At 38.1% G+C, this 25,021-nt stretch overlaps 1 protein-coding gene across 1 annotated transcript; it reads right to left on the reverse strand.

Moving 5' to 3' along the window:
- Positions 1-489: 489 nt before the first annotated feature.
- Cd302 (CD302 molecule) lies at positions 490-24,242 on the reverse strand. Its single transcript, XM_074070926.1, has 6 exons — positions 24,128-24,242; positions 11,263-11,373; positions 7,309-7,425; positions 6,512-6,685; positions 5,256-5,282; positions 490-962 (listed from the first exon to the last, which is right to left on the reverse strand). Exons 1-6 carry the CDS (start codon positions 24,192-24,194, stop codon positions 760-762), a joined length of 699 nt encoding a protein of 232 aa, XP_073927027.1. The 5' UTR covers positions 24,195-24,242; the 3' UTR covers positions 490-759.
- Positions 24,243-25,021: the final 779 nt, after the last annotated feature.

Genomic DNA, 25,021 nt, shown 5'->3' on the forward strand with positions numbered 1-25,021 from the left:
AAATCATTAAGGGGACACTATGAAGAGTAACTTTGTTGCCAGCCTTTTCCGTGCCTTCCTAGACACAGAATTGTTTTAAAGAATTTATAAGATTTTAATTTGTTACCAGTGCGAAATAGTATTCATGGTCTAAAACCATGTGTCTAAAAGTAGTGAAACTAAGCAAATTGTATGAAGTGTTAAAATCTATAAAATTTTCATCTAAATCATAAAGGAAAAATGCAAATAGTAGAGGATTTACCATCTGCCAGAGTAGCCAGTACCAGGAGTATATAGGGTCTTCAAAAGTCAGGCTCGTTTGGTCTTAAGGACGTGGCTCAGGTGTAAGCAGAGCACCTGCCTGGCCCTTCACTCAGATCCCAAGACTGCCAAAAATTACCAGGCTTGTTCTCCGTACCATGTTTATTAATAAAGGACCCAAGATAGTTGAATTACAAACTGAACTGTTTCAACTCCATGGAAAGGAAGAGAGGTTGGGGACAAGGAAGCTGGATTTTAATTTTTATCAGCTTTATTTCTTGCTTTCATTCATTGAAGTGAAAGTTTCTACATTTGAAGTGATGAAACCCTTGTTACAGCTAAGATGATTTCCTTTTCTAAAATTCTGAACCAAGAAGTTAATTTTTATTACAACAAAGTACTCTAAATGGAATAAGGGATACTATAAAAGCTATAATTTTCAATGTCACTTTATATTAAAATCTTGCACAGGAATCCCTGTCAAGGTATTTGATGCCTTGGTCTGAGATTACCATAAGTTTAGTCAAATTGAATAGTATGTTCATTTTCTTCAGCAACTACCAAAACACAGTCATCATTATAAGGTGATTGGGGTGCAGTTGAAAAAACTGTGGTGAATCCAGAATCAGAGTTTCTTTTGTAGAGGAACCAAATGATTGCTCCCAAAACTGTCAGGATTACTGTGCTAGCAATCACCAAAGTTGAAATTAAAATATGGTTATCTGAAAAGACAAAAGAATACATGGGATATCAGGTGTATACGTTGCACCTGTTGCATTTTGGGGAATACAAGTGTAGTTTCATCATGTATTTATATGTAGAATTTCCCACACTGATGAGAAACACAGTTACACATTCACTACTATCAAGGTTTATATTTCTTCATATAAAAAATGCCATACTTCAAAATTCCAAGTAAATTTTGCAGTTCTATCCTCTACTGATGATCCTAAAGTGCTCCACAATCCTGCTTACGTCTTTGTTGGCTTTTCCTTTCTAAACCATGATCTTACAAATTCAGACCTATACCCTCTTCAGGAGTAGTGGTATTCAGATACTTAATTATATCAGTGGGGATTAGGGCTTGTTTTACTTTTAAGACTTAAGATTTGCTTCACCAAAAAAATACCAAGAGCCTCTTTGCATTCATTCAAGTAACACTACATACTGTGTATTCCCTTATGTTCTATAAATGTGTACGACCTAACAGTTCCTGTCTAGTCAAAACTCTTTAAAGTCTTTGTGAGAATTCATTTTTAATAAATTGTGAAGTTATTTGGTTTAGTAAGAGGAAAATGCTTTAGGGAAGGTTGTTATATATAATAATGACGGACTGCAAAGAAAGTTTCAAAATTATTGCAAATGAATAGTTTTTAAAAATGTACTCACTATTTCAACTAGTACTTGTTAAAAAGTGGGACCTGGAAGAATTAAAAATTTGTGGGGTAAGTCTGGCCAAGTATCCTTTGTTAAGGGGGAGAACCACTGGTATCTTTAAAATATTGACAGGATATTTTATTGCCTTTTTGTTGACTAGCCACATGCTTCTAAAATGGGATAAAACCAATTTTGGGGCAACACTTTATTTTTGTTTTTGTTTTTGCATTTATTCATATGTGTATACATTGTTTGGGCCATCTCTCTGGAGCAACATTTGCAATGTGTTAAAATATGTAAGATATGTATCTGAAGAAAAGGATAAGTCCACCTACCTCTTTAATGAAAGGGAAAAAATCCATTCCTTTCTTGTCTGAGTAAATCACTATTTTCTAGCATTCATCCTACTTTTTAAAATATATCTAGGAAGAGATCTTCCTTAGCCTAATAAAAGGAAATGAAACTTAGCAGCAATGAAGCTTTTACTTCATTGGCATTTCTCAAACTCATGTGGTCCATCTTCTCACCCTTTTGAAATTGCTATGCAGAGTTAACCATGTGGTTGAGGCATGCACACAAGTACACTGCAGTGCAACCTGAAGCAACCAGACTGTTAGCCATCCAACCTTGGCCCTTTCTCCTCCTTCCCCAATACTACTACCTCCTTTCCCTTTATTTTTAAGACTGCTTGCTAATTTCTATAGCTTCAACTCTCCATGGTTGACCTACTATTGCTGTCTCCATGCTTCTAAATAACATGCTAACACCACTTGTTTTTTTTTTTAAACTGTACATGCAACAAAAGTTACTATCTTAAGTGTATGTTCAGTAGCATTAAGTACATTGGCGTTGTGACACCATCCACCTGTAGAACTCTTCACTTTACAAAACTGAAACTATACCTATTAATAACTCCTAGTCCTCTTCCCACAAGCCTTGGCAAACACCTCATTTCTGTGTGTATAGAGATTTCTCTAGATAACCTATGTAAGTGAAATTGCTGCAATCACATTTATCAATCTGTTGATAGACACTTGAGTTACTTCTACCTTTTGGCTATTGCAAATAATGCTGCTATGACCATGATGTACTCAGAGTTTGTTCCTGTTTTCAGTTCCTTTGGGTATAGCTTTAGACATGGAATTGCTGGGTCATGTAATTCTACTTTTAATTTTTGGAGGAACTGCCATGCTGTTTACCACAGTAACTGCAACATTTTTATCTTTGAGTAATAGTGCACAATGGGTTCGGTTTTTTCACATCTTTGCTAACACTTGGCATTTTCTGGGGTGTTTTTTTCCCCCCTTGATTTTATTTTTAAGAAGCAGCCAGTTAATGGGTGTGAGGTGATTCTTGGCTTTTTTTCCTATTGAAGAGTGAAGATTTAACTTTGGTATGCACACACATTCTTAACACTTCCCTTCTCCATCATATCAAACCCTACATACAGAAAATACGCACGATACATTAAATTTTAGATGTGAAAGACTCATTCAAAATTATGCTAAAATATTGCATGTCTATAAAGTTAACCCAAGAAAAACTGGGCAAAAGACTTGCAAGCATTTCACAAAAAATAAAGACATGCTCAGCACTGTCAGGTGCTCATGATGCACTCACTGAATGGCAGAAAGTAAAAGAAGACAATGCCACCTGCAATAAAGGTGAAGTAGAATTAGTATCTTGCCTGTAGGAATGTTGTAGATCAACCACTTTGCAGTGTGATACAGTGGATTCTGATAAAGCCAAGCATACATAGGTGTCCTGTGACACCCACTTTGGATGTCACAAGTGACATTGCAAGTCCAAATAGAAGATATGAGGGTGTTACATGCGGATTAGTTCCAAGATGGAAAGTCAAATAGCAAAAAATACAGATAAAATACTACGTATTTATAAATTATTATGAAGCAACAGGGAAAGATAGAGTATATATAGCATAGATGAATGAAAACTCCTTAGTGAAAAGCCAAATAGAATAGTGACAAATCAGAAATATGTAAGTGGAAACCAGATAGACATGTATTGCATGTTTACTGTCATGGGGAAACTGAAAAGAAACCAGAAGAGGGACAATTAGCACTGGGAAGAGGCCGGGAGGAGGGAGGACAAGATGAATGCACATAGTATGTGCGTGTGTGCAAATGGCACTGTGGAACCCGTCAGTTTTTATAAAATGTGTCAATTCTAATAAGCCAGAATTACGGAGGGAGTGGATGGTAGGCATTTATTGGGAATGGTAATGAGGAACTTTGTTGTGTGATAGAAATTTAGATATTTTGATTTGACATAGTAATATAGTGAATGCATAAACATCAATCTATATCTAAGATTTATGTATATCCCATTAAGTATACCTGAAAATGGGATTAAAAATGTCCAAGCTGGGTGTGGTGGTACACAGCTGTAGTCCCAGCAATCTGGAGATTGAGGCAGGAGGATTGTGAGTTGAAGCCGGTTGAGCTATATACATTAAAACCCTGTCTCAAACAAAAGCTCTGAAAATTCAATAACAGATAATGACACGTTGCTACTGGGAATGTAAGACAGTCTTAATTCCTCTAAGACCAAGATCAGTATTGATCAAAGTTACAGATTCATCCAATCCAGAAATGTCATTTTAGGGAATCTAATCTACAGATAAACATGTATTTGTACAAGGGGGTTCACCTCTGTTGCAGCATCATTCATAATAGCAAATGTTTAGAAATTACCACGTGGAAGTTTGAAGCTAGGTGTATGCATATCCATATAGTAGAAGAGTATGCAGCTGTAAAAAGGAAGATCAGTCTGTACCTGGTCATAAGATGGAGACATATCCAGACTACAGTGAATTTAAGTGAGCAAGATAGGTCATTTATTTATATTAGCAGAAGAAACATGGTAAAATGGTGCTTGATAAGGGTAGAGATACAGTGGGGCATGTGGAGGCAATGTTCGCCTTACATAGTTTTGATTTTTGAGTAACATATTACCTGTCCCATGTATGTATGTATACATGTATTTAGGCTGTACTTGGATTTGAACTCAGAGCCTTGCCACTTAAGCCATGCTCCAAGCCCTTTTTTCTTTAGTTATTTTTGCCTGGGGCTGGTCTCCTTCCTATGTCTCACATGTAGCTGGGATTACAGATGGGCACTGCCATCCATAATGGGCTTGACCTATTTGTTGAGATGGAGCCTTGCTAACTTTTTTATGCCCAAACTGGCTGCAGATTTTGGTCCTCCTGATAATCTGCCTCCTGAGTAGCTGAGATTACAGACATCCACCACCATACTTGGCACCTGTTCTTTCTTTTTTTTTATGTAGTAACTAAGCCCAATTCAAGAAAGATGCTTTATGAATTGTAATTATAACTTATGAGGTGAAACCTTAACAAAAGATGGAATCTTACCTCACAAAAAACAGATAACGGAGCTCCACAGGAAAATACAGTATTAAAAATGTTCATTTTATGCATGACTTGTAGTTATATTTTAAATGTCAAGCCTTATTAAGCCTATTACTTTGTACATCTTATAAAGGTTCTACTTCATGTTACACAGTTTTTAAAGGGGTCCACAATAGTATTTTAACATGCCAGAATTTTAATACATTTTTAATTATTGGGGAAATTTTAAGATCAGAATATTGCTTACCTGATAAATATTTCTTATCATATGGCACTAAAATGCAAAAGAAAATTAAAATTAAAAATTGAAATATGCATCATTGTAAAATTGGCTTTAAATACTTTCATAGTCATTAAAAATGAACACTTCATCACCTTAATATTCTGATTTCTACACTTTGTCAATTGTCTCTGTTACTTACCTATATTTTGAGTTTAATTTCTAGAGAGAGATCTATCTGGGCCTAACAGAATGCGCTGGTTTGGTTGCTGGAAAAGAATAAGGGAGCTTGAGAAAAAGACGGTTATGAAGTGAGGGAAATAAAAGGATTCTGGTTGCACAGTTTGTAGAAAAATGTAAAATTACACAGCTTCATTACTTCGTTAGCATGGATTTGCTCAAAATATCTGATGTTTGGAAGTCATTGTTTAATTAAAAGCTTATTTTATATATCGGTGCCCTGAAGCACAGTACATGAAAAGAACCAATTTTTAAATAAATACTTGAAGTTGGATACTACTCCTGTAAAACTATGACAAATGATAACATAATCACTCCAAAACTAATGATAGGTACTGTGCTGTGGCAAGTAAAAGAACATAATTTTAATGCTAAAAAAAGGGAAACAAGTCCAAGTGTGCAGTTTTGGCTCACTGCTGTAGCAGGAGAGAACACTGAGGATGCAGGTGGGGAACTGGCTGGTTGTGCCATGTTCCACACAGCCCAAATTCATATTTTGAAGAACAACCTTTGTGCAATGCTTAATAACATGAAAGATTGTTATGGAACAGGATAATTTTGTTCATTAAAGTGAATTCTGATGGATTAGAAGAAAATTTATGTTTTAATTCACACAAACTCATGATCTATGATGCAATTTTTAATATAATGTAACCTGTAATATGATGTCATTTTTCTATTTGCCTAAACAATGTTAGTTCTTGTACAGAATCTAATTCCTTGTCTAGTAATATTAGAATTCCAGAACTACACATGGTGCTTCTTCACTTCCACATAATTCTTTTGAAAACAGATTTCTTTTGCTCTCTCAGGAACTCTAAGCAGATAGCATTAAATTATGTCTAGTTCACGTGATCTGGCCCTACATCTGAAGAAGAGTATTACTTATTTGAATTACAAAAGACTTGGGAGCAAACCACCCTACTAATATTTGGAAGTTTTAGTCCCTCTCTGTTTTAGGCATACTAATCTCAAAATTACTTGAAAGCCAGCCCAGCTCTCCCAGCCCATGTTAGAATGGAAAGGGTTTCCATCATACTCACTAGCTGCTTTACAAAGTGTTCCCTCCACAGAAGAAACTTCACAGTTTCCTTTCTTCCATTCACCTGTCTTGGTGTACAGAAAGCCACAGGTGTCAACTAGATCCTCACCATCTTCTTGGTCTGCCCACTTATCAAATGTCATATTTGAATTATCAAACCACTTGAAACTTGCATCTGTCAATCGAGGGATAATTTCAAACATTATGACAGTATAAAAGGGTGACAAAGCCAAAGAGAAAAGTCTTGGTTAAAGAAGGGAGATTATTTAGGAATGTACAATGTACGTTTTTGGTTGTGGGATTAGAAGATGGAAGAACATGTCCTCTATACAGGTCATCACTGAAAGGCATTTAAGAGATCTCAGTTTTGTAAAGAGAAATTATTTTCATGGGGAAATTCTTTAAATTGTTAAAAATATTAATAGCAAATTTCTCATTTCATGTCATTTGAAAACATTTATGTACTTTCTAGTTCCTCTACAGTGATGAAAATATATTACCCTGTAAGGAAAGCTAATTTACTCTATCCTACTAACAGCTGACACTAATAACTACTTTTGTGACTATGCCATTTTACAAAAGTACTAAGCCTAAAACCACATTTTAATCCAGACCAGGGGGCAGTTGTGTCATTTGTGAAATACATTGTGCTACTCAGAAAAGAGCTACGGCATAAACCACAGGTATACCCAGAAAATTCAATACCTGGAGGCCACAAGAAACATCATCTTCATCTAGAGAATGCTACTAACATTAGAGAAAGAAAAAGTCATGACCCACAAGGTAAATATCACTTACCATCTGTGTCATAGAACATGCCTAGCAGGAGATCATCTGGGCCTTTCCAATGGTTTTGCAAAGTGTCCAGGATAAAAGCGTTTTCTTCTTCATTATGTATGCTTACCATGTCTGCTCCTGAGGTTATTTTAAGGAGAAAAACAGCATGTTGAAGAGCAATGAAAACCACAGATATATAAAAATTATGAATTACATATATTACACCTTTATATCTTTTAAAAGACACCTTTTGGAAAAGAAAAAAAATTAAACTGTAGGAGGAAAGAAAACTACCTGGGGCCAAAATAAAAAACTGAACAGCCTGTAGCTCTTATTATAAAAAAATTGGTCCCAGAGTGTTAAAGAGGCAATTTACCATCTTAAAAAAGAAGTACAACACAAGGAATGTGTGAAAAAGATACACTACTAAAAAGATGCAAAATAGCTGGGTGTGGTAGCTCATTGCTGTAATCCCAACTACTCAGGAGGCAGAGATGCAGATCAAAATTTGAGGCCCATCCTGACAAGAAGTGAGACCCTATCTCAAGTGATAAAGCTGGCCATGGTGACACATGGCCTGGAGGATCATAGTCCAGGCCAGCCTAAGCAAAAACTGCAGCTCTATTCCAAAAATAACCAAAGCAAAAAAGAATTGGGGCATGGTTATAGTGAGGCCCTGAGTTCAAAATCCCAGAACTGTCATCCCCCCCTACTCCCACCAAAAAAAGATAAAAATTAAAGAGACTTGCAGATTAAACAGTTCAGGGTCTCACTGTAGAAAAACAGGAAGTAATTAGCAGCTATCGGAGTAAAAATTATTACCTGAATATAGAGAATTTGGCAAGATGTATCAGTAGTCCTAAAATAAGCATGTATTCTTTGATCCAGGAATTCTTAACAGTGTGTGCTAAAGTAATCCTTGGCTCTCATTCATAACAATAACCTATGTAAGTCTTCAGCCAGTTACTAAAATGTTAAAGATAACTGCCTTCACGTGGTGTGACTGAGGATGATTTAAAAGAATATTTGCACATGTGTTTTTTTATGTTTTCTATGGTGATCATGTATTAATTGTGTAATTATGAAAGAACTTTAAAATAAATATATAAAATAAATATGACCTTTAAAACACTGCTCAGAATTCAGCCAGGTTCTCTTTCAGTTTGCCATGCTTAAAAAACTATGATGGCTTTTTTTTTTTTTAATCAATTGTTGTTGCTACCACTTCGTCTGTTAAATGGCATAGAGACTTTAATATTTCACCCCAGTTCTTATTGGTGAAATGCCACTCTAGAAGAACTAGGTTATAGTTTAAGTATCCAGAGACAAGATTTTTATCCCTTTCTCTGACCTTGTTGCAACCAATGGCACGTTAATGATTTTTAACATTGTAATCTAATTGAGTACTGTATAGACTTAAATTTTTATGTCAGGCAAATAAGACACACTTTCATTTTCTTAAATGACAGCATAAAACCCCAAAGAATGCATGTGCTCAGGCAAAAAAATTCAGTGACACTATCCACTGAGATGAAATGAGGGTCTTTAATTCTTTTTATGGCTAATGATGTAACATAAATCGCAAAAAGGAAAGCTTGAAAATGTTTGTCATAATAGGTAATGTACATAATAAAGGTAAAAGTCACAAAATTAGGAGTTTGAGGTTATTATTTTGTGACGTTTAGCTTTATTCACAATTTTCTTAAATGAATACTATTAGCAAAAGGAAAGAGAATAAGTTATCACATTAAGTAAATTAGCACAAAGAACTGGGAATATTGAATATAGCTCTTTGCAGCCTGAAAAGTAATAAGGGATTTATTTTCTATATCCCAATGATAGGTTTAAGATACGATTTTTTTTAACTAAAATATTTTTCAAGTGTAAATATTCTGGTATTTCATATGCTTTTTCTTCTTCCTTCATAGCAAAGAAGACACAATTTATATTGACCAAATGTTCTAAACAAAACATTCCTGTAGCCAAAAGTAAGTAAGCACAACATTAAATTTAGCTAATTTTCTGATTCATCTATGAAAGGATATTTCCAGAGTAGAAGTAAATGCATAGGGTCACCAAATAAATAGAAGGATTTTTAGAAATGTCTGAGGAACTTTAAGAAATTTATTTTCTTCTTATTCTTGATGCTAGAAATTGAACCCAGGCCTTACCCATTGCTAGGCAAGTACTGTACCGCTGAGCTACATCATACTCCTAAATTCATAAATTTTTATTTAGGGAAAAAGACAATTTTATTTAGAAACAAGACAAATTTTATGAACAAATTTGCATGTACAACTTAAAATTCCTAAGTAACAACCCTTTTTCTATAAGTAGAGTTTGTAGTCTTATAAACAAGCAATCAAAAATCAGGCCACAAACTTGTGGATTTTTAACTTAATTTTGTTGCTACAGAAAATAACAATTGGCTACATTTGAGTCATAGAAGTCACTCAACAAATACTAATTCTGCTTCTGTATAGTGAACGGTTGCTTAAGTAAGACATAATAATGCTGAACAATGAACTTTGATCTTGTGCTGCACTTAATAATGTTAATGATATAATATAGGAACATCTCTTTTCTTGGCTCTCTGCCTCCCATATAATTTATGCTATTCAAATCTGTGTTTATGTCTAAGTAGAAAGAAAGAGGATGAGGAGAAGAAATAATAGCCAGGCACGCCCCCAGACTTTCAACCTCAGCACTTGGGGACTAGAGTCAGTATTGCAAATTCAGGGCCAACATGGGCTACATAGCAAGACCCTCTTTCCAAAACAGAACTATGTGGCACTTCAACAGAATTAAAAACTTCTGTGTTTCCATTTATTCCTTCTGTAATGAGTGAATATTTTTATTAGAACATCCTTAATACAATTTGATAGTCTTCCAAAATGTTGCATAGGTGGGTTGTCAGAATTTGTGTTTTTTAGGTAAAGAACATGTCTAAATGCTGGAGTTGTGTATTTGCCTAAAAACGAAAGGTAATGAAATGAAACAGAAAGCACTTTTAAAGAACCAAGGACTCTCATGTTACCAGCTCACATATTTCAGCTGAAAAAAGATGCTAGGTCCTAGCACAGTTCAGTTTCAGCTAATGAGTATCAAAACAAAGAGCCAAATACAGAAATTGCCTCCTCTAAACACACTATTTTTCCCAGTTCTTCATGTTTTTTTTTTTAATCCACTTCACAGGATTTTGCTATCAACAGTCCACAGAGATTTCTATGTCTAAATCATAAATGCCATCCATGCTGTTGTGTCCAATGGCCAGTTCCTGGTTCCATCCTACTTAACTGTCAGCAGCATTTGACACCACTGATTACTCCCTCTTCTTTGAGTCACTTCCTTTTCTTGGCTTCTAGAAGAATCTATCAGTTGTCTTAAGGTCTGGGCCTCAGATGTCCAATGAGTTGTATTTAACTGACCAAGCAAGTCTCAAAGACCAGAATCAAAGTCTCTGAGAATCAGCGGGTGAGGGAGCCAAATAGATTGTCCTGTGTGTGTACACAGGGAGGGAAAGAATTGTTGGCAGCCATCTTTGAAAATAGTAGCACAGACAGATCCTGGGTGCAGAGGGCAATCAGAGAAAGCATACGAGCACAAGCATGAGCCTTAGACCTAGGTTTGAATCCTGACTCTGCCTATTATTAACCTGTATAATCTTGAACAAATAATTGAACTTAATTTTTCCTCTTGATACAAGGATAAATAAGCAGCTTGATAGGCTTGTTATGATAGTTAAAGCTAGATAGATAAAATACGAAGTATGCACAACCCCTGGCACAGGGAACTCATGTTAAATAGACACTAATGTTAAGGTTTTGTCACCCGACTTTGGACAATACTGTCCAACAGCACTATGTACACAGTTCTCCTGACTGTCACTTGTGGGTTAAATGAGATAGGACAAACCATTTTAAAAAGATATTTGTGAACATTACCAATTTGTGGAGAAAACAAAAAGCCCCTTACCATGGTCGGTACATTGATTTCTGACATCTTCTATGCTCTCTACTTTGATGGCTTCTTGAAGAAAAATGTAACAGCTGTCTTGGAACTGAACCCAGGTGGATGAAGGACAGTCTATGTGGAAAAAGGAACACACTGTGGACTTGAGAGCAAGAATTAACATGAATTCCTGAAGATAAGGATATTAGATATAAAATTTTCAAACAAAGGCAAATTCCCTTGTTAACTTTTTGCTAAAATAAAAATCAACCTGTAAATAGGAATTTCTCTCCATTATACATGTGAGAAAAGAGAAGTGTGCCAATGATTCTCTTCTGATTTCAGAGTGCACAGACTGTTTTGCAGTTCAGACAGGTAAATTATGGCATTACTACCAAGGCAACAAACTATCAAGCAAGACAACCAGTCAGAACTCCAGGCTTTTCTTTGTAGGTTTTTTAAAGTTTTTTTTTAAGAAATCCTTTCGTTTAAACTATATCTCCAAGAACAGAGAAAAGAACACACAGTTAGATTATAAATATTCAGATAAATTTTAGTATTGCACAGGAAAACAAGATTGATTTTCTTGGGGTTTGTTTGTTTTGTACTGGGCTTGAACTCAGAGCCTCACACTTGCTAAACAGGTGCTCTCCCATGTGAGTCACACCCCAGCCCTTTTTTTGTTTTGTTTGTTTTTTGAGACAAAGTCTCTCTGTACCCCAGGCTGTCCTTGAACCTGGGTTCCTCCTGCCTTAATCTCCCCAGTGCTGGGATTATAGACGTGTACCATCACACCTAGCTAAAATTGATGTTCTTATGAATGTTCTTAATGTTTTTAAAGCATTCTGTCTTTCAAAATGCTCTTAATTTAACACCTCAACAAAGCAGAATCTTTCCTTCTGTGAAACAGTCATATCTGTTGTGCTATTGCTGTAGGGCAGAGGAGCAGCTGTACCTTCACCTTACTTTTTGTTCATTATGAAGGTGTATGTCTTTCAGCCTACGTTCTAGACTATCATTAGCATTATAAGCAAAAGTAAGTCAGTAACATCCTGATTTCACTGTCCAAATGGAGGAAGAGGATTTTATTTAATTCTAGTGAGTAAAGCAGCACAAAATATGAAGCAGCTTCTGTATTCTCTTAGGTTTATGTAAAATCACTAAGATTTTAACTACATAGTTTCATTTTACAGTTCATTAAGTATTTTCAATATAGAGATGTACAAACAAGCCCTACTACAAAGATAGGAACTTACAATCAGCCATATTGATTTAAATTAATTCAGCACTCTTGGTTTTACTGAGCTCAGAAGATGGCAGAGAACATTAGTTGTCCCCAGGACTTGACCTCAGCATTTTACAGCCAGAGCACATGACCACCAAGATAATTTGCCAGTCTTCTAGTAACTTCTGCATCAGTGAAGAGTGAGCAAAACTGAAATGTTTGACATACAGGTCTTTCTTTCAAAGGAAGGAGAATATTCTTCACATTATGTCTTCCCTTTCCCACTGGCTACACTGTATTAGCTATCTTCAATCCCAAAGAAAACAACCTAGAAATAACAGCCAAGAGATCAATGGATCCTAGGTAGAGCTGTCATATCACATTCAGACTGTAATGAGAGAGAAGTATCTCACTAATCCATTGTTAATTCAGGTCAGTCATTTATCAACTGGAACAATAATACCCTACTTAAAATTATCCCAGTATGTGAGATGTAAGCTTTCCCTAGCCTCATGTTTCCACATATTTTTCTTTTTTTTTTTTAAATTATAAAAATGTTTTTATTAGGATGTATTTGTTATACAGGAGGGGATTTATAGTGACAATTCCAATTAGGCTTATATTGTACATTGTTTAGATCACCTCCTCTTCTCTCCTCCTAAACTCCCTACCCACCCCACTTAAAGCAATTGCAAGAGGTTTCTCTGTTCTGTTTCATATAAGTATATGAAGTCCATCAACCATATACCCTCACCTTAATCTCCTTCATTCACCCTTCCCCCTTCCACAAGAACCCCCCCCCCCCACTACCTATTTTACAGTCCTAGCTTTCATTATTGGTATTTAAGTTGATGCTAAAAGGGGGTTTCTCTATGTATCCCTGCTGTAGTTATACTTTATTTTGGACCATTCAACCCCTGCCATTACTCTCCCTTACCCCTTTATCTCCCATCCCCCCTTTTTCAACAGCTTTCAGTACACATCTTTATATCCTCCACCTTCACAGATGTGTTTTACCATATCACTGATGCTCTATCATTCTCATTTCCTTTCCCTGTTTCCCCAGGTACCATAGAGTGGTTCCACTTAACAAACATGTTCTACATATAATGTGTATATGATTATGCTTGCTTTTGTGTATGTGTTTATCTTTTGTACATATCTTCCATGTACAAGAGAAAACATGTGGCCTTTGTGTTTCTGAGCCTGGCTTACTTCATTTAATATAATGTCCTTCAGTTGCACCCATTTACCTTCAAACCACATGTCATTATTCCTCATGCTTCCAAATTTAATAGTTAATCCATCAAAGATGTACTGGACTGAGGGTTGGTGTCCCCAGATACAATTTATTTTATGTACAGGTAATTTTACTCCCTGTGCTTTATAAACACTTCTGGTACACATATGACTACCAGGGCTTGTACTGTGGCAGGAATCCTAGTACTCTTCTATGATGGCTTAAAGATAACTGGAGAGGATGTTTTCACAACAAGCACTTCTCTTTGAGAGAATGTTCATAATGAAACATTAATTTAAAAAATCTGGCTACATAAAATTAAATGTGCAGTATGGTCCTAAGGCTTACAAAATAAAAAAGTCCAGAAAGATTCAGGAGTTAGAGATGCCAGACACCTTTGTAGGAGGAAGGTTCAGAGGCTCACAAACAAGGCACTTGGTTTAGTCTGTTTTTGGAGAAACAGCATTCAGCCAATTCTGGTTCAATGTACACCACTACTACTTCCTTTTAAATCTGGCCTTTATTTATTCAGAAAAAAAGAATTACTTCTTTAAATCTACTTCCAGGCCACCAAACATTCTCTGCTCATCTTGTGAGGTCCAGCCTGTCTTTACCATCTTCTCCAAAGTTTATTTCAACTTTCACTTGCAATTTCACCACACAGTTCTTTCTCTCCTAAGTCACTGTCCCCTCACAGTGTAAATTACCAGAAAGAACAAGGCTTTACATTCAGGACACGATTGAATTTTTATCTTGTTGGTAAGACCTCGGACAACTTACCTTCTTTCTCACATTTTCTTAGGGAGAAGAATAAATATCTACCTTGCTGGGTTATTGTGAACATTAGCTTGGGTGCTATAAAACTGCACAGCACGGTATCTAATACAAGGAAATGGCTCAGAATATGTAGCTTTTATCAACCATAATCATTTTGGTACCTTTCCCCTGTAGACAGTGACCATTCTGAAAATAGGGACTAAGTTTTACTGATTTTTGAATTTGCAGCACCTCAGATAGCTCTTAGACTATAATAAGGACAAAAAAACTTTGCTGTTTGAATGAATCTTCTTCATCTTTATATAGCTTAACTTATCATTTCTTCATATCTTCAAATACTTGCTTTTTGTGGGTTCATTCTTTCTTAAAGCATGCTAAATTTCTTATATCTTAAACTATAACTGAATTGACCTTACTGCCAATTCGAATACCTTCCTGGTATGCCTCTTTAAACTTAAACTTTTTGTTGAATACAACATGCATACAGTGCACAAGCCATAAAAATGTAGCTTGGTGAATTTTCGCAGAAGGTCATAACCCATACAATCATCAGCAAAATGAAAAACAACATTGACTTCTTTTGGTCACCACTCCTTTCTAAAGGTAGTTTCCCAACTTCTAACGCCAAGGATTAGAAGTGGGTTGAAGGCTATGGTTTGAATGTCTCCTTTAAAACTCATGTTGGAATTTGTCATTGTAACAATATTAAAAGGTGAGAAGTCTTAGACCATGAGGGTTCTGCCTTCATGAATGCATTAATGCCATTATCCCAAGAGTGGGTTCGTTATCGCCCTTCACTCTGTGCTGTACCTGCTCTCACAGTAAGAAGCCCCCACCAGATGGCCAGCATCTTGATCTTGGACTCCCCAGCTTCCAGAACTGTGAGGAAATAAATTTCTATTGTTTTAAAAATTACTCAGTCTCTGCTTTTCTGTAATAGAAATACAGAGTGGACTGAGCCATTAGGCCACAGAATTTTAATGTGTACAGCTTTGGCAGGTACTACCAAACAATTTTCCAGCATGGCTATCACTACTATAAACAGCTAGTAATTTTTGAAAATCCAGTTTGATTTCTTTGTCTTTGAAGTTTCCATTAATATTTAACACAGTTACTGATGAATTTGAGTTCCAATGTACCGTGTGTATTCTATTGTGCTACTTTATATTCCTTTTTGGTTTTCCCTTGTCTTTGGATTATTAAACATTATTATATTCTTCTTTTCCTTTATTTTAACTTGCTATTTATATATATGTTCATTTACATTTCTGTAATGAATACCCTAAAAATTATAATATGCAGCCTTATATATCATATATATATGATATATATATATCATATATATATGATATTTTCACTTTGTAGTCCTCCCTTTATGTTATTGTCTTATTACTGGTTTGCATGGTAAGTGTTCCTTTAGATTTAAACAGAAGTTTTCCTCTCTCTGTAAATTTCATTCATTCTTGCATATCTTTGTTCCTGAGTGGGACATTTTCTATTTGTCTGAGGAAATCACTTGGTGTTTAATTGCAGGTCTTTTGGAATCTCCTTCAGTTCTTGATTTTCTATAATATAGAATATTCTCTATCCCTTTTTTATAATACTTTATACTGTAGAATATTCTTTTTTTGGGTTTTTTTTTTTTTTTATTGCCAGTACTGGGTTTTGAACATAGGGCCTCACGCTTGCTAGGCAGGCTACCACTTGAGCCACTCCACCAGCTATACTATAAAATATTCTTTATACTGCCTTTAAATTGAAAGTAGTTTTACAAATACAGAATTCTAGAATGGCAGCTTATCTTTTGTTGCGATTTAATTTGGAAGTTGGGCATGACGTATGCCTGCGATCACAGCTACTTGGGAGGTGGAGGTAGGATGAGCTTGAGTTCAAGAAAAGGTCAGGCAAAGTTAGCGAAACCCTATCTCAAAAATAAAATAAAAACAAGAAGACTGGGCCATAAGTCAAGTGGTGGAAGGTTTTCCTAGTAAGCATGGAGCCCTGCTTCAATCCCCAATACCACACAAAAAAAAGGGGGGAACGAAAAGTTTTCTATCATTTCTGTTGAGAAGTCAGCTGTTGGTCTCATTGTTGATCTTTGGGCAGTAATGTGCTTTTTCCTTTCCTAGCTGCTTTCAAGATTTTCTTGATCTTTGTTCTTTTGCAGTTTTACAATGATGTGGGTTATTATTTTAACCCTTCTAAGAAGTCAATGCACTTCTTAAATCCGTAGTTTATTTTCATTGGTCACTTTTGAAAAGTACCTGACCATTTTCCCTTCAAGTAAAACTTCTGCTCTACTCTGTCTCCTTTTCTGGTACTTACATGTATGTTAGACTTTTCATCATGTCTCATATAGCCCTTTTGGACTTTTCTTTATTTTTAATACCTTTGGCTCTCCATACTATAATATTATTCTTTTTTGGTTAACCAATCTACTCTCCAGTTATATCTTAACTAAGGGTAAAGTTAAGTTGGGTTGTTGATGCATTAAACCCATTACTAAGTTCACAATATCAGTGGCTTTTTAGTTATAGGGATTTCAATTTGTTTATATTTTTATAGATTCTGGGTCTCTGGTGAAAATCCCAATCTTATCATCTATATTCTTGAATTTATCACAGTTATTTTGATGTCCATTTTTGGTCACTCTAATTTCTACGTCACCTGTTCTCCATCCCCCTACACCCTCTGCCCTTTGCCTCCTTGGGCTTATTTCTTATTATGCTTGGTAGTTTTGTATCAAATGCCAGTCACTGTGTGGGAGAAATTGCAATGCCTTTAAATAATGTTATCTTCCTCTAGAAAGGATTGTGGTTGGCAGCTAGAGTAGCAAAAATCAATGCAATCCAAATCAGAAATTGAGCTGCCCCGAGGAGGTGAAATAGCTCTGTGAGGCCCACTTCCTAGGGGTTCCACATAAAAGCCTAAAAATTAATTAGAGCCCCTCCTTTTTGGTGAGATAAAACTTAAATTTTCATCTCAACACCATGAAAATATCAAAAACTGTGCTCTTCTTTGAGCTGTTTAAGATTTTGAGAACTCTCCTACAAGGAAAAATAACTCAGAGAAAGTTAGCCTCACCTCAGTGAGCTCTCATTCCTGCAGACAGAATTCATGTAGAATTTTAGCCAGTTTTCTAACTGCTCTTATTGGATGTGTTAGACACCAACTCCACTAGATCCAAAAGCAGATTTCCCTCCTTTACACTTTTGAACAAATTGTCAACAATTGTGCATCCGTCTATCCCGCCAACATTTGCCGAATAACTCTTCTGTGGTGCTAAGGAATGCTTAGTGGCTATGGGTACGAAGAGAAAGATGAATCCTAAAAGTGGTCAGTCTGATGAGGGAATCAGACGTCTATACATCACAAATATGACAAAGGCACGACAGGTAAGAGGTTATAAGACTATAGAAGAAAGCATCTATAACTTTGTGAAGTAAGGGAACATTTCAAAGAGTAAGCAATATTTGACCAGTTCTCACAGGACACACAGAAGCTTGCCATGCAGAAAACCAAAAATAAACAGTTATTTCCAGAATGAAATTCCCAGGTCAAGTAAATCTGACAAAGTATTTCTTTGTACACTTTTGGTTCTTACGCTTTATCAATTAAAACAATTTCTGATTTCTAACCCATTGAGTAAAGTATATGCTTATTTCAGTGAGAGCTCATGTCAATTCTCCACAAAGTATCCAACTTTTATCTTCTTGTCACTTCCTGTTACTCCGAACTTCTACAATTACACTATATCCAAGAAGCCTCTTCTGGTTACAATGATGAAAGACATGCTCAGGTCACCCCAGATGATAGGGATTTATTGTAATGGGTAATGAGAAAACTGAGGATATAACAACAGCAGGCAAACAGGCTCCTTAGAGTGCTTATGCCAGGTCCCTTCTTGGGCTGCTTACTCACTCAGAGCAATCAGCTTTTGGTTTAAGCTGTTAACCTTGGTTTGATTTGTTGTGGGGATGGTGCACATACATGACACAAACCATAGAGATCTATGCATAAGAGCCACAGGTAGCCATTCTTCTTGGAAAGGGGGCAGTGTGACCCGTTGAAAGCCTATACACATTCACATGGCATCATCAAGCCCTGCTCTATATGGTAGTCATCTGATACTCCCACTTTCCCAATTGGATGATTAACTGTGAGACAGCAGAGACTATGTCTTAAGTCTAATTATACCCTCAATAATAACTCTCCCAGATGAGAGTAGTGGTACACACTTGTGATCTCAGAACTCAGGAGATGGAGACAGAAGGATCGCAAGTTCCTATCTCAAAAAATCATCATCGTAATAACAATCCTACCATAGTTATTTGGCCTCAAGAAGGCTTACTCTATGGATGATGAGTTGGTGCTGGCTGTAGGCAGGAGGCTCAGTTCCTCATAAGGTGAACTTCTCCACAGGGGTGCTAGAGGGTCTCTATAATATGGCAGGGGAATTCCTCCAGAGTTAGATATAAGGCAGAAGTGAATGCCTTATATAATCCAGTCCTGGTTGTAATACGCCATCATTTCTTCAACAGCCTGTTGGCTACTGTATTAGAATTTTACAGAGGAACGGCACCAATAGTACGTCTGTCTGTCTATCTATCTATCTAATAAATCGTCTATCTAGACAGATCTATCTATCTGTTTATCTATTTGGTTCCCATGATATGGAGGCCATGAAGTTCCATGACCTGCCATTTGTAGGCTGGAGAACTAGGACAGCCAGTGGTGTGATTCTCTCCTAGACTGACGGACCTGAGTGAGACTGGATTAGGGTACTGATGGTAGCCAGAGGAAAAGGGTAGGGTGATAGTGTAAGTCCTGGTTTGATTCTGAGAGCCTAAGAACCAGAAGTGCCTAGATGGTGTCCAAGGGCAGGAAAAGATGGTTGTCCCATCTCAAGCTGAGAAGGAATTTGATCTTCCTCAGCTTTTTTGTTCTATCTGGGGCCTGATGCTAGCTCACATTGCTAAGGGTGGATTGTTTTTACTGATCTTTACCAATTCAAGTGTTACTCTCCTCCAGAAATACACTCACAGACACAGAAATAATGTTTTACCAGCTATTTAGGCATCCTGTAGCCCAGTGATTAACCACTGCAATTATACCAGTCAGCCCTATTCAGTGTGGGAGTGAGTTACACAAGAGTATGAATACAAAGAGGCAAGAACTGGGGGGAGGGGATATCTTAGAAACTGGCAACCACAGATATTGGCAAGTACTACAGAGAAAAACAACAGAGAAGCAAGATCCTGAGTGTGGGACAGGAGTTAAGAATGCAATTTTACAACAGTGTCTAGAAAAGACTGCATTATAAAGTCGACAAGGATCTGAAGGAGATGAAGGAGAAAGTCTTGTGACTATCTAGTCAGATAGAGGGAAGAGCAAACCCAAGGCCCCTGAGACAGGAGAGGGTATGTGATGACAGCGAGAACAAGTTACTCAAAGTCCACTGTTAAATAATTAAATTACACATGACAGCACACATGCACACAAAGCTATTACACAGAAAATAGACTGGTGACTCACTTCCCCAAAATTTTCTACTGCCTTCTTAGACTCATTTCAGCATTAACTATGACCCCAATTAATTCAGCACTGAACCCCTTTGCATGCTACAGGTCAGTGCATATGCCCCTGAAACAGGCTTTAGGCACTACTGGAGATATATTGTTACCTTGAGAAGAACAGGGTTGCAATATGGCTGGATCTCCTGTGAGGACAGTGGTATAAGCCGTGTACCTCATTAGCAAAAGGCTAACTGAAGTCATCTTCAGTGCTAAGTATCTTTGCTATAATCCTGTTATAATTAAAACCTGCCCACAAAGCTCTCTGCAAAGACTTTCTATTACTCTTCTTCACAGCAGTTCCTGAAAGATAGGTTGTTATTAATAATGAACCTAATGACTCTTTAGGGATTTTATAATTTTACAATTCTATTAATTTAATATGTACAGAAACTTGGGAGCCTGATGAAAAATTTTAAAGCTATACTTAATATAACTCCAAAAGTTTCCATATAGATCCTTTGCCTAAAAGATCCATGTGCTAAAAGAATAAAATGTCATATCTACAGGAAATTTTGCTTTACCTGTCAAATTTCATAAAACTCTCTGCTATAACTTTTTTTTTGGTTATTTTTTTTAACAACCAGGTATAGCATAAGAGGAAATGATTCTTAGACGTACTTGTTCTAAATGTTATCAAAGGAAAAGCAAAAGTATTTATTTTCTCTTTCCTTGTCAGTAAGACCTTTGCTCCTCTCCAATTAACATGAGTTGTAGTCACTTACCTTCCACTGTGGAGGACACAGGAGTTGTTTATTACACTTACTATGAATAAGCAGGCTCTAAGTTCATACCTAATGCAGAGGTTCTCTGGCTGGGCTCTGGGCTTTAAGTTTTTCTTGAATTGTATAGAAATTAAGCTATTCTGACATGCCATCCCTTTCTGCATCACTCTTTCTAACCTAGCATTCAAGATGTCCATCTCTACCTTCTGCCTTACTTCCTGCCTCAGAAGAATCATCATGAGATTTATTCCTAGAAGAGGTGTGCCAGTGTTCATCTGCCCTTTTTCAAGGAGCATCACTGGTCCACTTTGTTTAGATTCAGTCTCAAGATTTGTCCTCAAAATCTAAACTAACCCACAAAGGCAATGAAATACTCAGTGGGTACAATGAAAAACTGTAACACTGTTACAATTGTTGTAGTGCTGATTTTCAACACATCAGCAAATTCTTAAAAGATTCACAACAATGAAAGAACTCCTAAAATAATACGTAATTGTGATTTTACTTTTTTGTTGGAAGAGAAACAAAACTGACAATAATATTTTAATGTTTAATTTAAGATAATTTTCCCTGAAACATAACTGTGCCATCCGCCAAAGGTCAGAAAAAGTGTCATCACTAGATTAAGAGGACTTAATGCTCTGAATTCAATTATGAAATGACTTCATAGCAAAGGTAACAGAATTTGAAAAACAATGCAATCCAACCGCTCTCCTGAACTTTTTCAATCTCTCACCGAAAGCTTTTCATCCTTTTAGTATAAAATAAAGTGCAGAGACACAAAAATAAACAAAACCCCTCAGGACTAAAATTCCTGTGGTTGTGCAGCTTCCTTCTGGTGAGTGGTGAGCAGGAAGATAGATGAATAAACAAGATGCACTGGAAGTGCTTTGAAGAAGCTGAAACATGGAGATGTGACAGAGCATGTGGGGTGTTCAGGGGAGGTCCTAGGAGGTGATGTATGAACAGAGAACTGAATGGTAGGGGTGGGGCAGCCATGTCAATAACCAAGGGACAGGTGGTCTATGCAGGAAGACCAGAAGGTGTTGGATTTCCCAGATCAGTGTAGATAATGAGTAAACGTCAGGAAGAGTGGTAAGAGGTGACAGTAGGGAGGAAGGCAGGGCACCCATCTAAAGCCTGTAGGCTATGACAGCTCAAAACTAGAAGTTTAGGTTCTGACCCACATGCTGAACACACAGGGAGGGCTTCCTCTGAACATGCTTGTATCACTCCTCCAAAGCCACTCGGGAAATGTGCTCTTTACCTACACTGTGCAAAATTCACCATTACAGAGAACTTTTAAAATGGACGCCACGCAGCAACCTTTTCAGAAACAGTATTTTATCCATTGTGATTTTTAAGCTAATAACTAAGAAAATATAACACTTTCACTGATAAACTCGAAAATAACAGAGATCAATAACAGTGGTTTCCATTTCAACATTCAATTTATATTTCAGTGCAAAACTATTAAGAGATTTCCTATAAGATCTTGCCATTCAGCTCACTCTGTGATAACCTTGACGAGCTCTTTCTTGACCTAGTTTTAAGCTAAATATGACTCCTGCTCTTGTCTGAGTAGATTTGTGAGGTACTGTGAAGCAATTTTTCAGCTTTATACCACCACCCCGGTGAATATGCTCAGAACCATAAACATTCAACACAGAGTGGTACTCCTCTGATGTCTTCCAGTTGCAACAAGTACCCTTCATTTTGTTTGAGGAGATTAAAAGGAAAGGGGAAGAAACTAGGATTCACTGTGCCTGTAACAGTGCTAGACACGTGGTTCTCACTTAAGGCTCACAACAGCCACATGAAGTATTATCACATTTTACTGAAGCTTGGAGAAGGTGGACAGCTAGCCAGGACAAAGCTTGTGCTCTTGCCAAATCAACCTTTAAGGCTTCCTGGCTTGAGAGAAGGTGATAAACAGCATGGAGTTATCCAACATGCACATATTTTCATAGGATAGCCTATTTTTTCCAACTGGACTTATAAAAGAAAAAGAATAAAACTTGCTAAAGAAAAGCTTAGCCTCAGACTGGGACATGGTTCCAGTGGTAAAGCCAAGTGCCAGGCCCTGAGTTCAAACCCCTTATAGCAAAAACATTTTTTTTTCAAAAATTAAAAAAAAAAAAAAAAAACAGGAAAAAAAAAAAGTTTATCCTGTATTGTTGGTCAAAACAGCTTCTCTGAAAAGAAATATCAAAATCTAGAAACTGATTCTCTTTCAAAATCTGCTAGGAAATGTTCTGTTTCCTAAAAGCTCAAGTGTATGGGCTTGCGGACGGGTGGCTAAATGGGAGCGCAGATGGTCCAGGCAACGAGGGCTGCAAAAGGCGGCTCAGGGCCAAGGCCTTCACAGACCTCCCTGGTCCAGCCTGCCTCCCGCCCGATTCCCGCGCAGCCACCACGGTGTGAAAATCCGCACATCTGCTTCTCCTCAGACAGGCAGCAGGTGGCATAACGGGTCACAAACGCTGGTCTGCACCCAAAGCCCTCAGGAGAGGAGCTGCTTGTGTGCGGGGCTGCTTCCCAAGGTCACCGCCAACGCTGAGGACCCTTACAATACCCCTGCGGCAGCGGGCTTCAGATAGGAACTTAGCAGAAAATGGCAGCGAAATTCAGGGGTAAAAAGTCTTGCACAACCCGTGTCTTCACTCAGTTCTTGTTTATTTTGCTGATTCCTGCAACTGTTCAATCAATGGCGTTTTTTGGATGGAGGTCTTCCCCAGACTTTCCCCATCAACATACGTTTGACATGCCTGTATGGAAAACGTGTTTAAAGAAAGAAAGAAAAAGAAAAAAAAAAACCCTACGAATTCGATATTCTGTATTCCTCAGGAATCATTTTGGAAATGACTAATCGTGTCACTTGCACAACAGCAGACCAAAGATTTTGGAAATCATATGATTTTAGAGAAATCCAAGCTTCACTGGCTCAAGTTCCTCTTCGGTCCAGGGGTTATTTGGCTGAACCGCTTTCCTGTTTCAACAACTTGAACCTCAACCAACTGGAAAAGCGCCGCTCTCCAGGAGAGAAAGGCCTGGCTCCTCCTCCCCCACCTCCAGCCCAGCCCCTCCCCCCTGCGCACAGGCGGGGGGACCTCAGCTGGCGACGTCCCCGTCGTCTGGTCACCCCAGAGGGCCCACAAGTACGCCTCTGCCCTCCGGTCAGCCAGCCGGCTTCGGGGTCCCTCCTGCGCCCATGATGTAGACGCCACCAGGAAGAGGGGGCGCGCTGGTGTCCTCGGGCTCCCCCCACTTCCCAGGGCACGCTTAAGAACCCACCGGCCCCCGAGGCGGGTGCGGGGTGACGGGCTCCGGGGCCCGCGGGACCGCTTACCCGCGACCGTGGCGGCGGCGAGGCTCAGCAGCGGCAGCAGGAGCGCGGGCAGCGCGGCCCGGGGCATGACTGCGGCCGAGCGGGCGCGGGCGGCGGGCGGCGCCTCCCGGAAGGCCTGACCCCTCCCACCGCTGCCGCGGGCGGGGCGGCGCAGCCCGGGTCCCACCGGGTCCCCCCCACCCGCCCCCCAGCCTCCCCACGTCCCCCCCACGTCCCCCCGCCGCCCGGAGCCCCGGAGAGCGGCTGGAGCGCCGCCCTCTGCAACTTCGCTCTTTGGTTTCTAAAAAACTTTTCAGTTGAGCTGGAACAATCTCAGACTTTCAAAAATGTTGCAAAAATAGCAAAAGAATTTCCCTTCAGCCAACCTCTCCAACTGTTAACATCTCAGATAACTCCAGTACAGTGACCAAAACCAGGAGATTACTGCTGGTACAATGCTATGAACTAATCTACAGCATTTAACCACACTGTCGCCAACTGTCCCTCGCTCTTCTGTGCTAGGATCCCATCTGGGATCACAAATTGCGTTCAGATGCCATGTCTGCTGAACTTCTTTAATCAGAGACAGACCTCTGTCGTGCTTTGTCTTTGATAATCCAAGCGCCTTGCAAGAACACTGCCATTCATTTTGCAGAATGGCCCTCAGTTTGCTTTGTCTGATGCTTCCTCCTGACAGGATTCAGTTCGCGCGTTTTGGGCAAGTACCACAGAAGTGATGCTGCTCAAGAGGGACCCCATGTAAGATTGTCTCATCACTGCGGATGCTGGCTTTGATCAATCATTGACTAAAGGCGACATCTACTAGTGTTCTTCTTCAGGTCTAATAGTATAAACCTCCTTTTCTTAATTTGGATCAAGAGTCTGTTTGTCTGTTTGTTTTACTTTGCCTCTTTG

Source organism: Castor canadensis, chromosome 4 (assembly GCF_047511655.1).
Source record: "Castor canadensis chromosome 4, mCasCan1.hap1v2, whole genome shotgun sequence".
Lineage (NCBI taxonomy): Eukaryota > Metazoa > Chordata > Mammalia > Rodentia > Castoridae > Castor > Castor canadensis.